Source organism: Silene latifolia, chromosome 8 (genome assembly GCF_048544455.1).
Source record: "Silene latifolia isolate original U9 population chromosome 8, ASM4854445v1, whole genome shotgun sequence".
NCBI classification, from domain to species: domain Eukaryota; kingdom Viridiplantae; phylum Streptophyta; class Magnoliopsida; order Caryophyllales; family Caryophyllaceae; genus Silene; species Silene latifolia.
In genome coordinates, this window is record NC_133533.1 from 106541268 (window position 1) to 106555583 (window position 14316).

The window sequence follows — 14316 nt, forward strand, 5'->3', positions numbered from 1 at the left end:
AGCTTAATACTAATGATAATGAGACGGTTTCACTTAGCTACCAACACCAAACACCACCCCACGACCCGAACCGCCACCCACCCCACCACGGCCCACCCACGGCCGACCGCCACCCACCGGACCACCCCCACCCATAACCCTAAACCAAGACAAAAACCCCTTTAATCATTCCCTTTTAATTCAAACACAAATTAAACTAAATCTAACTACAAATTAATCTAACATACTAACTACAAATAAATCTAACCAACTAACCTCAAATTAATCAAACTAACTACAAATTAATATAACAAATTAAACTAATTAAACTGAAATTAAACAAAAAAAACTAACCTAATTAAAGAGGGTGGAAGTGGCGGTGGAAGTGGCGGTGGAAGTGTAGTTGTGTCGCTCGTCGCTCCTCGTGGGTGTCGTCGCTGTTTCGCCTTTTTTTTTTTGATTTCGAAAGAGTAAAGTAGGAGAGAGGGGGGTCTGATTTGTATAAAAAATTTGGCGATCGAATCGATTTGGCGATCGAAATTCATCGCCAAATTGGCGACAACCCCTAAATCGGGCCGCCAAATTTAAAATGTCATCGCCAAATTTGATTCCCTTTTTAAAAAAGTCGATCAGATTAGCGATCGATTTCGATCTAATCAAAATCGATCGCTAAATTGGCGACTAATTCTATCAGTCGCCAAATTTCAGTCGTCTGTTTTAGTTTTTCTTGTAGTGGTCTAGCCCTATCACAATCTTAAAAAATAAAAAAAAACAATAAAATAAAAAACGCGAAGTCATAGCCATGTCAAATAACTTGAATGCCGTCACTTTTGAAAAAATTAAGCCATTCTACACGAGTATACTTCTGAGTATCACCTAAAACCAACATTTCGTGATACTAAGACTTGTTCAAAAACTCCCAAATGTCACAAGCGAACTCTATATTATAGAAACAAGCATATATAAACAACTAGACCTGACCAAAATAACCTGATCCGTACCCCACCAGATACCAGAACAGAGAATCCTTAACAATATGACTAGCTAGACCGAAATGCTTATATTTGCAAACTATCATTATCCTTAAGTAACTCGATAATATGATAACTCAAAACAATAAGTCTTTCTTGCGACGGGTCGAATCTTGCGACGGGTAATATGTGAGTAGAAATGGGTAGAGGGGACAAGGTGGGCACCCACCCCATGTGCTTTGTCTCTCACCCTTATGGGTTGTGTGTGAGAGAATATGGTACCCGTCTCTTATTTGTGACGGATACCTCCGTCACAAATAAGAATTTGCGAACTCAAAATGTTCCGACCAAAACCAATCTGACTTAAATTCTTACAAACTCAAACTGATCCAATTAATCTGTTTGTCAGGTTAAATAACAACCAAATCGAATAGATAAAGTCCAATCTTATATATACAAGTACACAAATTCTTATTATAGACGGACACTATCCGTCTATAGCTATAAACGGATAGTGTCCCTCTCACAAATTAAAGTGGGTAGTGCAAGTGGGTGGAAAATTGATACCCCCACTTGCACTACCCACTTTAATTTGTGAGAAGGACACTATCCGTCTATAGTTATAGACGGATAGTGTCCGTCTATAATAAGACGGACTGATACAAGTATCTCCTGATAATCTATGTGGGACATATAAATCTATAGCTAAATAGATATAATGCATATAACAAGTCTTTAAAAAATGTAAAGGCTCATCCACAAAACTAGTCGTTTTGGCATCACAAGACAAATCGAAATGTTCAATTCCGTGTACCAATGTTTAAGTTAGTGGTCCTTTTTAACGGGGGTGTGTTTTTAATGATGAGTCATTTTCCACCAACAATTTAGTTTTAATTATGGAGTAATTAGATGACTTTTAGGTCCATCCATGCATGATTTTTGTAAGCCTTATCTTATTTCTTTTACACAAATTCTCATTATAGACGGACACTATCCGTCTATACGTATAGACGGATACCACTTTCCCTCACAAAATACCCATTTGCCATAAAGTGGGAAGCACATGGGGGGTGCCCCACCTTGTCCCCCCTACCCATTTTATTAGAGGTCTTTACCCGTCTGTTCGCCCCACCCGTCTATACCAAGACCTATTGTTTCTTTTAACGTAGGACCAATTTGCTTTGGTTTATAGTAAGCCTATAGTAGTCGCCCTATACGCCCTAAATTGTTGGTGCGTGGTTTAAGAGCATTTGTAACAGTAGTTCTTATTCTTGAGATCTGTAACAAGAACTTTATTTAAAGAGTTGATCTACTAAATTATAAAGTTGGTTTTTAATTTTAAGAATTGAGTTCTAAAATAAGAACTAGGTTGATAAGCATATGAAAATATGATGACCAATGACAATGCATAGAAAATGTGAAGTGTCTTAAAACTTTGTCTATTTCCAAGGGAAAAAAAAGTTCCTCTATTGTGGATTAAAGTTCTTAAATATTGGAAGTAGACAAATATGATATGGCATAAGAAGAACTTTATATAGAGTTCTTCTATTGCTATCAGACGGGCTGTATTTTCCCGTCTGAAATAAGACCGACAAAATGTTGCCTTTTTTTAAGAGAATGTAACCATTTAAGCCACAAAATATTATTACTAGAGGTGTCACTTTTTACTCTGAAAATGATTGTGAAAAATAATGACAACATGTTATCAGAAAATAACAACATTTTATTATAAAATGACAACATGTTACCCGTCTTATTTCAGACGAAAAACAGCCGTCTGAAGCAAGACGCACTGCATATATTATGCTTGCTTGGAAGTCGGATCTCACAAATGCTTCAACTGTTCTTACAGTAATACTGAGTTCCCCCGATTATTCATATTGATAACCTGACTCGGTATTATATTGACCAAATAGAATCGAACACGACTTGTCATCCGATGATGACTGGGCCAACAACGACCTGACATGAACTATACCTGAGCCAATCGGTTCTTGACCTAACACAGTCCGAATCTGATACGACCCGACCCTCTGAGATTTGCTGTTAAAAATATTGTTCCTATATTCACTCTTAGAATAATATCTTGTGATCATGTAAATATTATTCATATCTTTTAGTTATGACGTTTTAATCTTCTAAGTTTAGTTTTGGATTAATTCCGCTCCTTTTTACTAAAAAACATTGTAATCTTTTAGGTGATTTACGCCTTTACGGCTATAGGTACTCCTAGGTTAGAATACCAAGTCTTTGTATATATTCACTTTATGTAGCTCTTTGATAATCATTGTACATAGACCTGGCCAAAGTAACGAGCCAGCCAAGCCTAACTCGCCTCACGGATCACAACTAGCCCGTCCCTTAATCCGCCAGGCTTGCCCTATATACGGGTCGGGTCCGGGTCTATTTTTTGAACCCGACCCGCCCTTTGGCCCGCCATTTCAGGCAAAATAAAAATAAAAATTTAAATAATATAATATACAGGCCCGTCAGTCGTTAGCTCAGCTTGCCTAAGACCCACCACGGGGCGGGTCTGGGTAATATCTCCCTCGGCCCGCGCCGGACCGAACCCGGGCCATAGCCGGCTCTAATTGTACGTATGCAATTCTTAATAAAACAATTTTTCTTATAATTCTCCTAATTCTATCATCTGCCACTCAGAACAATGCAAAGTAGTTTTTTTAGTAAGGATCTTCTCAATTTTCTTTTCTCCATTTCTCTCACATTCCAATATTATATTATTATTTCTCATTTATCTCATCAATCATTTGCACCGTTAGATTGTTTTAAAATATAATCCGGACCGTTAAAAGAAAATGGAGAGAAGAAGAAATGGTTCTAAATTGCATTTTTTTTGTCAATTACCAAGTTTAAGAACTTTATGCCACAATGAAAAAACTTTTACTTGGCAGCTAGTCTTGCTAGAGACGGATATATCCGTTTATAGCTAAAGACGGGTCAAATAGCTTGAAAGTGGTGATATTTTTTGCCCCCACCACCCCACTTATTGCTTGTCCTATTAGGAATGTGGTATTGTATTTGGCCCGTTTTTAGTTATAGACGGATATGTGCCGTCTATAATGAAATTTTTTGTTTACTTGTTAGTAATTATGACCCACTACTAATTTAGTTATCTCCAAATTATTTTAGTTTCCTACAATTATAAAAAAAAACTTGATTCTTAAAAATTCTCTCCGTTTTTTTATATATGACGTTTTGCTCTTTCGAGGTAGACATTTAACTTTAATGTTTACCAAATATATTTGTTCAAAAATTATAAAATACCATTTTGCTTATTTTAAGAGATACTCCCTCCTTACGAAAAAATTTCATATGAGACTACATATTATAATATTTAGCTTTATATTTTAAGAGATACTCCCTCCGTCCAATCATTTATTTACCTATTCCATTTTTGGTGTCTTAGTGGATTGTTTGTCTTTCTATGAATAATGCCTTGAGTGACCAATATGATCATTTACACACAATTTGGTCCACTTGTCATCTAATAATTGACTCCCTTCTCTTTCCTTGATCCTTGTGTCAAAGCCAAAGGCAAAAAAATGACCGGGACATAGGGAGTACAAATGACCGGAACGAAGGGAGTATTAAAGAGAGAAAAAAATGTCTCAAAATGTGAGAAATTCATATATAAAAAACAGAGAGAGTAAGAACTAAATTCTTACTTTGACAAATTCAATGATAACCATAATGAGAAGAACTTTATTTTCAAACTCGCGACTATGAACCTCCATTCGACTTGCTCTTAACCGACTTGAATGACTTGATTGTCACCTCTATCTATCTATTACCATGGTAAAGCCGAAAGGCATAACAGATAACATGATATTCGTAAATTTGATTGTCACGTACACTTGAAAATTTATTTACTTACCTCAAATAGTAAATAGTGGAGTTTGCTTAAGATAGTCTTAGCTCAAGATCTCTCAAAAGCTCTTTTATTTTCACCTTTACATTAATCGTGTGTGTTTAAATCGAAACAGTTAGTCTTCCTGAAGACGGGTCGGAGCAAGTGACGGGTAATGCTATTCACAAAACGAATAGGGGGGACAAGGTGGGGGCACCCCCATGTGCTTCCCTCTCTCCTCTATTTGGGTCATTTGTGAGAGGAAATGGTATCCGTCACTCTGAATTGACGGATACGTGCCGTCTTCGATGAGATTTTGTGAAATCGAAATTGTATGTTCCCACACCGTTTAAAATGAAAAGTTGACGATGAAGTGGAATTGGGAACATGCAATCTCACTTTATAGAACTCTTGCCGGGTTAAATTTTTCAAAAAATGTCAACGTAGAGGATAGAGATCGACGTGGTTCTCTTGTTAGATGTGGACGAATCATATTCACGCCTTTAATTTGGCCAACAATTAGGAAGCATGCGAGGATACGTTGTTTAATTTGGCCGGCACTTTCCATTATGATTTTATGATTTTATCTCTTATACTGTTACACATTTTATCTTGTGTATGGACTTTAAACTTTTTAAACCCAAGGAAAAGTGGTAGTGTCCCCTTTTAAGAGGAGTACGTATGGCATTGTAATCTACGGAGTAAATTTTAGCTATCGCTAATTACTTTACCAATGTATTTTTTTTATAAGGCGACAATAACATCACTGCACTTTTGTTGTAATGCCACTCAAATACGAGTTAATTACTTCGTATATGAGTACCTTATTATTCATTCTTTTTTAATTTGAGTGACATTAGTAAAAATGATTTTGGATTTATAATTACCCTGTTTATACTGTATCATATAAACTGACTTTTTTATCTCCTATAATTTACTCCCTTTACTTGACCCAGCAGATGGATAATTGGGTTAGATTAACGGTTTGAATTTGACAATTTTGGATAATATACACCGATATTTGTCTAAAGTGTAGTAGTCGTGATCATTTTTAAATTGCAGAAATTTAGAAGAAAAAAAGAAGCAAAAGAACAACCCAATTTGAAGTTACTTAAGCACTTAAGCTTGCAACAATCACTCAAACATCTTTGACATCAGCGATTCATGTACGAGTCAGATTAATATGTTAATGTGTGCAATCAATCTAAATCAATAGAATTATGTTAATATACTCAAAACTTTAGGGCCTATTTGACATCCGAGAATTATCCTCGACAAAACCAGATTGCTTAAGTAGATTATAATGTTAGATTTCATTAACGGAGATTGACTAGTATATTTAAATCAACAAATTTGATTAAGTTGTTTTGTAACCATACATTTTATTTAGTAAATTGTTCCATCTCTCCGCAAAATATATTGTTTGCCAAACACCAAAAATAATAGATTGATTAATCAATTATATTTAAAATTTTAAAAATGTCAAAAATTTCTCAATACACCGTTTACTAAACATGCCTTAAGCTTTAAGATTATCGTGTATGAGTTAGGTCTTATTCTTTTCGTTAATTTCAGGTCTTGTTCAGCTCACTTCGGCTTACTTCAATTCAGCTCGGTTTAGTTTAACTTTATTTAGTTCGGTTTAGTTCAGTTCAACTGACTTTAGTTTAGTTTAGCTCTATTTAACTACATTCAATCTAGTTAAACCCTGTTTCTACTAGCTTAATTTCAGCTTATTTCAGCTCAATTGATCTTTAATCAGTTCAATTTAGCCCATCACTTCACAAATTAACTTTTATTTCAGTTTTATTCAGTTTAGTTTAGTACAATTCATCTTTTTTCAACCGAAAAGAACAGAGCCTTAAGTTCGGTACAACTTTTCTTATTTTCCACGTGAGGAATAGAGAGTATAAACTAGAAAGTGCAAAGAAACCTCGAAGCAAAATAAGAGTAGGCAAGACTTATCACCAAGGTCCAACTTATTTGTTCCTTTCATTTTTTATAGAAGTATATCCAAAAATACATAGATACCACCATCTTCATCCTACAATACAAAATCTCCAATCTTCCCATTTTCTCACTTATTTTCATTTTTCACATGTATCCAACCCAACAACAACATCATCATCATAATCAATTCAATCCACAATATATATCCTTTCCATCTTCCTTATCCAAAACCTTTCCTTAATTAACTCTATTAATTAACTCTCCCATTTTCTCACACTCATTTAATTAAATTAAATAAACTTAAATTATAAACTATTCACATGAAGCTCATTCCTCTCATCATCATCTTAAATACCCACCGATAAAATCTATCTAAAAATCCAATTTTTATTCTAAAGTTACAATCTTCCACACTTTTAATTACTGGGGTTTCACTTAAATTGCAAAAAAAATCATAAAAAATCCATCTAAAAACCCAATTTTTATTGTAAAATTACAATCTTTTCTAGTTTTAATTACTGGGTTTTCACTTAAATTGCGAATTTTACTGTAAAGTTACAATCTTTGATACTTTTAATTACTGGGTTTTCAATTTTAATTCAAAATTTTAAATAAAGAATCATGCTTTCAAGACCTTGTTTTAATCTTGCAGAATTACCTGAATTAGACCAAAGAATTGGTAAAAAAATTCCATCAGTGATGACAATTCCTGGGATTATTCCTGAATTTGATGAATTTGATTCTCCAAGATCAAAACAAATTGTACAAAGAAGAATCATAGTTGCAAATCAACTTCCAATTAAAGCTTTCAAACATGATCAACAATGGAGGTTTGAGTATGATGAAGATTCTCTTTATTTTCAACTTAAAGATGGTTTAGACCCAAATATTGATTTTCTTTATATTGGGTGTTTAAGAGTTGAAATTGAATTAGAAGAACAAGAAAAAATTTCCCAAATTTTGTTTGATGAATTTAAATGTTTACCTGTTTTTTTACCTAATGATGTTAATGATAAATATTATCATGGTTTTTGTAAGCATTATTTGTGGCCTTTATTTCATTATAAAATGCCAATTCCATGTAATCTTGGTTGTTATGGTTATGATCCTACACATTGGAGTGCATATATTAGTGCTAATATTGTTTTTGCACATAAAGTTATTGAAATTCTTAGGTTTAGAGGTGAGGATGATTATATTTGGGTGAATGATTATCATCTAATGTTGTTGCCTACTCTTTTAAGAAGACGGGTTTTTCGTGTTAAAATCGGGTTTTTCATGCATAATACTTTCCCATCTTCAGAAATTTTTAGGGCTATACCAGTTAGAGAAGAGATTTTGAGAGGTTTATTGAATGCTGATCTTATAGGGTTTCATACTTTTGATTATGCAAGGCATTTCTTGTCATGTTGTAGTAGGATGTTAGGGTTGGATTATAAGTCGAAACGAGGTTATCTTGGGGTAGAGTATTATGGTAGAACTGTGAGTATCAAGATTTTGCCAGTTGGGATTCATATGGGTCAGCTTAAGTCTTTGATGTCGTCGGATGAGACGATGAAGAGGGTTATGGAGTTAAAGGCGAAATACGAGGGAAAGACTGTGATAGTTGGTGTTGATGATATGGATGTGCTTAAAGGGATTACTTTCAAGTTCTTAGCATTGAAACATCTCTTGAAAACACAGCCATTGTTAAGAGGTGAATTGGTTCTTGTTCAAATTGCAAACCCGGCTAGAAGTCAAGGCGAGGATGTCCTCGCGCTTCAAAGGGAGATTGATCATATTGTTAAGGAGACTAATGAGAAGTATGGTCAACCGGGTTATGAACCAATTGTTTTTATCAATGAGAATGTTTCGACTTTAGAAAAGGCTGCACATTATGCAATATCGGAGTGTTGCGTGCTCAACTGTTTGAGGGATGGAATGAATTTGGTTCCGTATAAGTATACTGTGTGCCGCCAAGCGAGTCCAATTCTTGGGGAGGGTAAAAGGAGTGTTATAATTGTCTCGGAGTTTGTTGGTTGTTCACCGTCACTTAGTGGGGCAATAAGGGTAAATCCGTGGAACGTGGAACAACTTGCTGAATCAATGCATAACGCGATTATAATGAGTGACATGGAGAAACATCTGAGACATGAGAAGCATTACAAGTATATAAGTTCCCATGATATTGGATATTGGGCACGGAGTTTTGATCAGGATCTATTAAGGGCTTGTGGCGATCATTTCTCCAAGAGGTGTTGGGGTGTCGGGTTTGGTTTGAAGTTTAGGGTTGTGGCTTTGCCTCCCGACTTTAGAAAACTATCTGTTGATTGCATTAAAGCGGCGTATGACAACACTAGTAGTAGGTTGATTCTACTGGACTACGATGGTACGATGACATCATCTGCATTGGTAGATGAAGCTCCGAGCTCTAATGTTATCTCAATCTTGAGTAGTTTATGCAATGATCCAAGAAATACCGTTTTCATTGTGAGTGGAAGAGATAGAGAGGGGCTCGGCAAATGGTTCTCCCCCTGTGAGAAGCTTGGGTTATCAGCAGAGCATGGTTATTTTACTAGGTACTTTTAAACACAAATTCCCGTATGAGACTGTCTTATTGTAGGATTGTCCCAATTACGCAAATGAGGGGCATTAAATATTGATCGAGTATTTGGACTGGTCGTACAGTGAGACGGTCTTGTACAAGACTTGCTGACCTAGAATTGGTTTCTTTTATGGTTGCCTGATTTCTTTTCTTTCTCTGTAGGTGGAATAATAGCTCTCCATGGGAATCAAGCATGCAAGGAGCTGATTTCGATTGGAAAAAGATTGTTATTCCGATTATGGAGAGTTATGCAGAAGCTACAGATGGATCTTTCATTGAACAAAAGGAAACTGCATTGGTATGGCATTATCAAGATTCTTCCTATGAGTTCGGGGTAACCCAGTCGAAAGAGCTGCTTGATCATTTAGAGAATGTGCTTGCTAATGAACCTGTTGATGTTAAACGTGGCAAGCATATCGTTGAAGTGAAACCACAGGTAAACTATTTGTTAGTATGAATGCAATCCAGGAAGTCTGAAAAGTACACTGTTGTTTGGATAACGCCGTGTGGGTAGACCCTGCAGCATCTAACATTAGGTGCGCACTGGGTAACGCAGGCGCCTGCACACACTCGCGCAGACTAGGTTAGCGTGCCTTTTGCCAGATGACAGGATCTGCCTTGCTGTTAATTGCTCATACTGCTGGTTAAACCTGAGACCATGATTTCAAATATCGGTTAGGACAACCATTTCATGACCTTAAATAAGCTTCACCCAGCTGAACCTTGAGTCGATATCAACCACACTTATAGCGCTGCCACTGAGATAAGACCATGTGGACTGACTCCGTTTTAAGTCTCAAACCAAGATTTTATACCATACCTGAATTCCTTGATCAATCATATATTAGCTATCGATGTTGCTTCCAATCCTACCTTTGTATCTCTAAATCTGATAAATTTTATATCTGGCTTTTTATTCCAGGGTGTGAGCAAAGGTATTGCTGTGGAAAAACTTATAGCAACAATGCGAAATGAGGGTAAAGCCCCGGATTTTGTGTTGTGCATTGGAGATGACCGGTCTGACGAAGACATGTTTGAGGGTATTGGGCGCGCCACTTCCGACCCGTCATCGCCAACAAACCCGCAAATATTTGCCTGCACCGTGGGTCAGAAACCGAGCATGGCAAAGTATTATCTGGAGGACGCCGATGAAGTAATTGCCCTTGTTAAGGGCCTGGCTGGAGTGCCATCTACGCTGCAGGAACCGAAGCCTGAGCATACGTTCGACACTTAGGGCACTTTCTTACGTTATACAAAATGCACAGTATTTTAGGAAGAGTTCAGGTGACATTTCTGATATTGTAGGGTGTTTGATAGTTGAACTCCCTTTTCTTCCACTAGAATTCGTCAATTTAGTTAGTTAATCGGTTGTTATACTTCAATTTCCTATTAGAAATTGATTCTGGAATGAAACTTTGTTTACTGTGTTGGGACATAAAAGTGTTCTCTAGGTCTACCAAAATGGTGCAAAGTAGCATCATGGTGACGTGTGACAGCGATGATGACTGACAAGAGCTCTTCCTACTCGCCATTGAGCTCTGCCCGCAATCCTGCATTGGTAGAGTTAGCTTGGTTGGTAGTCTACATTGCAGGTTAGTGGACTACTTTTAATATCAACAGTTAGGTGTGAGTCTCGATTTCAATAACGGGTTAGATTGCATAAGCACGATTGGGCGACGTGCTCGAGATAATGCGTAGTAGTATGGTTCAAATGGCTGTTTCTGTTCCAAGTAGCTTCATGTTGTGGACAGTGGTGAAATACCGCTGCTAAGGAAGAGTTGCAATGACACACACCACACGTAAAAGGGGATAATCGTTGAGGTCTTTTCAGCGTGTGTGAACTTCCTTGGTCGGGTTATCTTAGTCGACCATTCCTCCCGTTACCAATTGGGTTCATTACGAAACTTCCTTCCCAGCAATCTTTCGCTCTAGCGGGACTGCAGGGACTAAACAGAGGAAGTTGATATGCGTTTTTTTTTTTTTTTTTTTTAAGATTAAGCGTAGACTTAGCAACCGGGTCGGGTTTGCAAGAGTTTGGGTTGGGTTGGGCCGGGTCATTTCGGGTTCCAGTCATGTTATTAACGGATAATAATCCGTGTTAAAACAATAAACATTCGGATCGGTTTATAATGGGCTGGGTCAATTTGGGTTTGGGTTTGGGTTTGGGTTATTCGGGCCGGGTCAGTTTTGCTAGGTCAAATTAAACGGGTATCAAGCATGATAATTCGTGGGCCAGAGTTTAAGCTGTGGGATACTGTTATGGGCTTTCATGTACAGTTTTTTTAGGGTACCTCTGGGCTCTGGAATCATCAGGTCATAGAATTGCTAGTTGGATTGGTTGCCTTAATTTACCAAGGCTACTCAACAAAAAAATTTATGTTTTTTTTTTTTTTTTTTTTTTTTTTCAGGGGAAAAATAATCAATCAAAGCCAATTTTTTTGGCGCAAGTTCGAACGATTGTGCGGTATTGTCGTAACGTAAGTATTTGAGTTTTTTTTTTTGGCTCAAACATGACCACGTCAATCCGAATTTTGAAAAACACGGCACAATGGTCTCCCTAACCAGATATAGAGACTTGGGTACTTAATACAGGACACGACATGTCGACGTGATACACGACCTAACACAAGAGACGGTTCGACACAGTCCATATCCACCCTTAGTACCTTATAAAAATAAGATGAATTATATAGTTCAATTAGAGATAGATCCGAGGGAACATATAATCATGGAGACATGGATTAAGCATTAATAAACAGCATTATCTGGTTCAATGGATGGGCAGTGTAAAGTATGCCGGGTTTTATCATGCCATATTTAATTAATTAATCAAATAAAATTGAGAAAATCATTAACACACTTTCAATTGGTGCGTTGGTTCTACTTAATTGTTAATTTCATCAGCTATTTTGGCTAGAATTTGTTCTTGGCTCAAATAAAATTGAGAAAATCATTAACACACTTTCAATTGTTTATTTATGCTCTTGCAAATTATGATTATTGTCGATCGCCCATTGTTCTTGGCTCAAAGTTACTTTATGCTTATATGGGTTATGTACCTGATTTACGGGAGTAATAACATGAAAATAATTATTCATTCATTCAATTGATGGGCTACTATATAAAACTATAAATTCTCTCTGTATATCAGGTAAGCTACCCGAGTGACAGGTTGGAAGTGAAGAAGGGGCATGGGCTTAGGGCTGGGCACCGATCCAAAACCAGACCGGAACCGGTATGGATGGAAGCAGAATCGACAAAAATTCCGGATGGAATTACAAAAATTCCGCTCCAAGACCGGATGGTTTGGACCGCAATTGACATAATACGCCCATTTTTTCAAATTCCGGTCTATTGGACCGGATCGAACCGGATTATAATATTTTTTAAAGAAAAAATAATAATAAAACAATAATGCCGGTCTTTCCGGTCCAGATTGGAAAAAAAACCAGTCCTAGACCGGACCGGAAACCAAACCGGTCCATTTTCCCGGTCCGACCGGATTTTGCCCACTCCTACACTACTCAGACCATAAATACTCCACAAGACAAGATTGTTCTGCTCTTGGGGTGATTTGAACCTGAGTCTCTTGAAAATTTAAACCCAAGTTTAAACAATTAGACTCCACCCTTGTGGGCGATTCATTATACTTTCCACTTATATACCACATAAAGCAATGGCGATCAGAGTCGCGGGCTCTTTTCCGGAGTCCCGAGACACTGCAAGCGAATTGTTTTTTTTTTTTTTTTCTATATTTTAGTTCAATTTATTGGTAAAAATAAAGAATTTATATTTTTTTTAATGTAGCTGCATACAAGTTGATTATGACAACAAAGTTCATAGTTAGTGCTTTCATGTTATTCTAATTAATTTGGTAATCAAACTAACAAGGAATAAAACTTGAAATTCGAGATCTCAAAAGCATATACATAATCCATTAATCCAACCAATATTAAAACAATAATTTCTACTTTAGGACCATAGAAAAGCACTAAGAAAGTAACATACTAACCTAATCTAGATTAAAAGAAAATACAAGTGGAAAAATAATGGAAGGAGAGTGGTTGAGAAGATTTTGTAGTTATTTTAAAAAGGCTAATCTTACATGGGCAGGGAACAAAAGGGACATACATGCATGTTGTGGTTTTAAAAAGCAGTGAAGAAGATTATATCTAAAAAGGCTAATTTGTGACGGACATATTCGTCACAAGCTTGCGACAGGTTAAATATAGTGTATTTGTTTAGTGACATGGGTGTTGGAGAAGAAAATGCCACAACTTTGGCTTTTCAATAATTTTGTGACTCTACTTTTGGTGCATAAAGACAAAGTCTTTTGAGATATCATCTTATCTCTCTAATCTCACTTAATTCTTAATCAAACCACTCAAAAATTAATCAAACTACTCAAGTTATGTCATGCTTTTTTTTAAGATTAAGTTATGTCATACTTTACTACTTCGTATATATTAATATCCGTAGTTGTGGTCTTGTGGATGACCATATTATTATACAATATAATTATTATTGTTAGTCGTAAATTAATCTTATTGTTTAGTATATCAGCCTTATTCTACCTTATTTGATCTATATTTCCTCAAGTCATGGCATGTCAAACTGGAGCATATTTATGATGAAGGAAATAGAGTTAGTGACTGGTTAGCTAACAAAGGCGTTTTTGAAGAGATTTGCACGATTCATCCTGATACTCCGCCTTACGATCTTCGTACCATTCTCCGAGAGGATGTTATTGGAGTCGCGCTAGCTAGAGTTGTTCATCGTTAGTTTTTAATAGGTTTTATCCCTCTTATGTACCCAAAAAAAAATGTGTATGACGATCTAATACATGCAAGTAGAGTATATATTGTTCAACATCGGTAGAATCGAGGGGATAAAATTAGTTTATAAATTAACTAATGGTATGTTTGTATTGAGAACCTTGAATTGAAATTGAATTCCGTAATTTG

At 36.3% G+C, this 14316-nt stretch overlaps 1 protein-coding gene across 1 annotated transcript; it reads left to right on the forward strand.

The window, feature by feature from the left end:
• Positions 1-6756: 6756 nt before the first annotated feature.
• LOC141597209 (putative alpha,alpha-trehalose-phosphate synthase [UDP-forming] 11) lies at positions 6757-10792 on the forward strand. The gene is made up of 3 exons (XM_074417580.1): positions 6757-9326; positions 9515-9788; positions 10275-10792. The coding sequence occupies exons 1-3, from the start codon at positions 7390-7392 to the stop codon at positions 10584-10586; spliced, it is 2523 nt and encodes an 840-aa protein (XP_074273681.1). The 5' UTR covers positions 6757-7389; the 3' UTR covers positions 10587-10792.
• Positions 10793-14316: the final 3524 nt, after the last annotated feature.

Excerpts from the sequence above, each read along its gene's own strand:
- LOC141597209 (XM_074417580.1), top strand. The coding sequence starts at position 7,390 with ATGCTTTCAAGACCTTGTTTTAATCTTGCAGAATTACCTGAATTAGAC. Across the intron at positions 9,327-9,514 it reads GAGCATGGTTATTTTACTAG|GTGGAATAATAGCTCTCCAT; the intron begins GTACTTTTAAAC and ends CTTTCTCTGTAG. Across the intron at positions 9,789-10,274 it reads TCGTTGAAGTGAAACCACAG|GGTGTGAGCAAAGGTATTGC; the intron begins GTAAACTATTTG and ends TTTTTATTCCAG.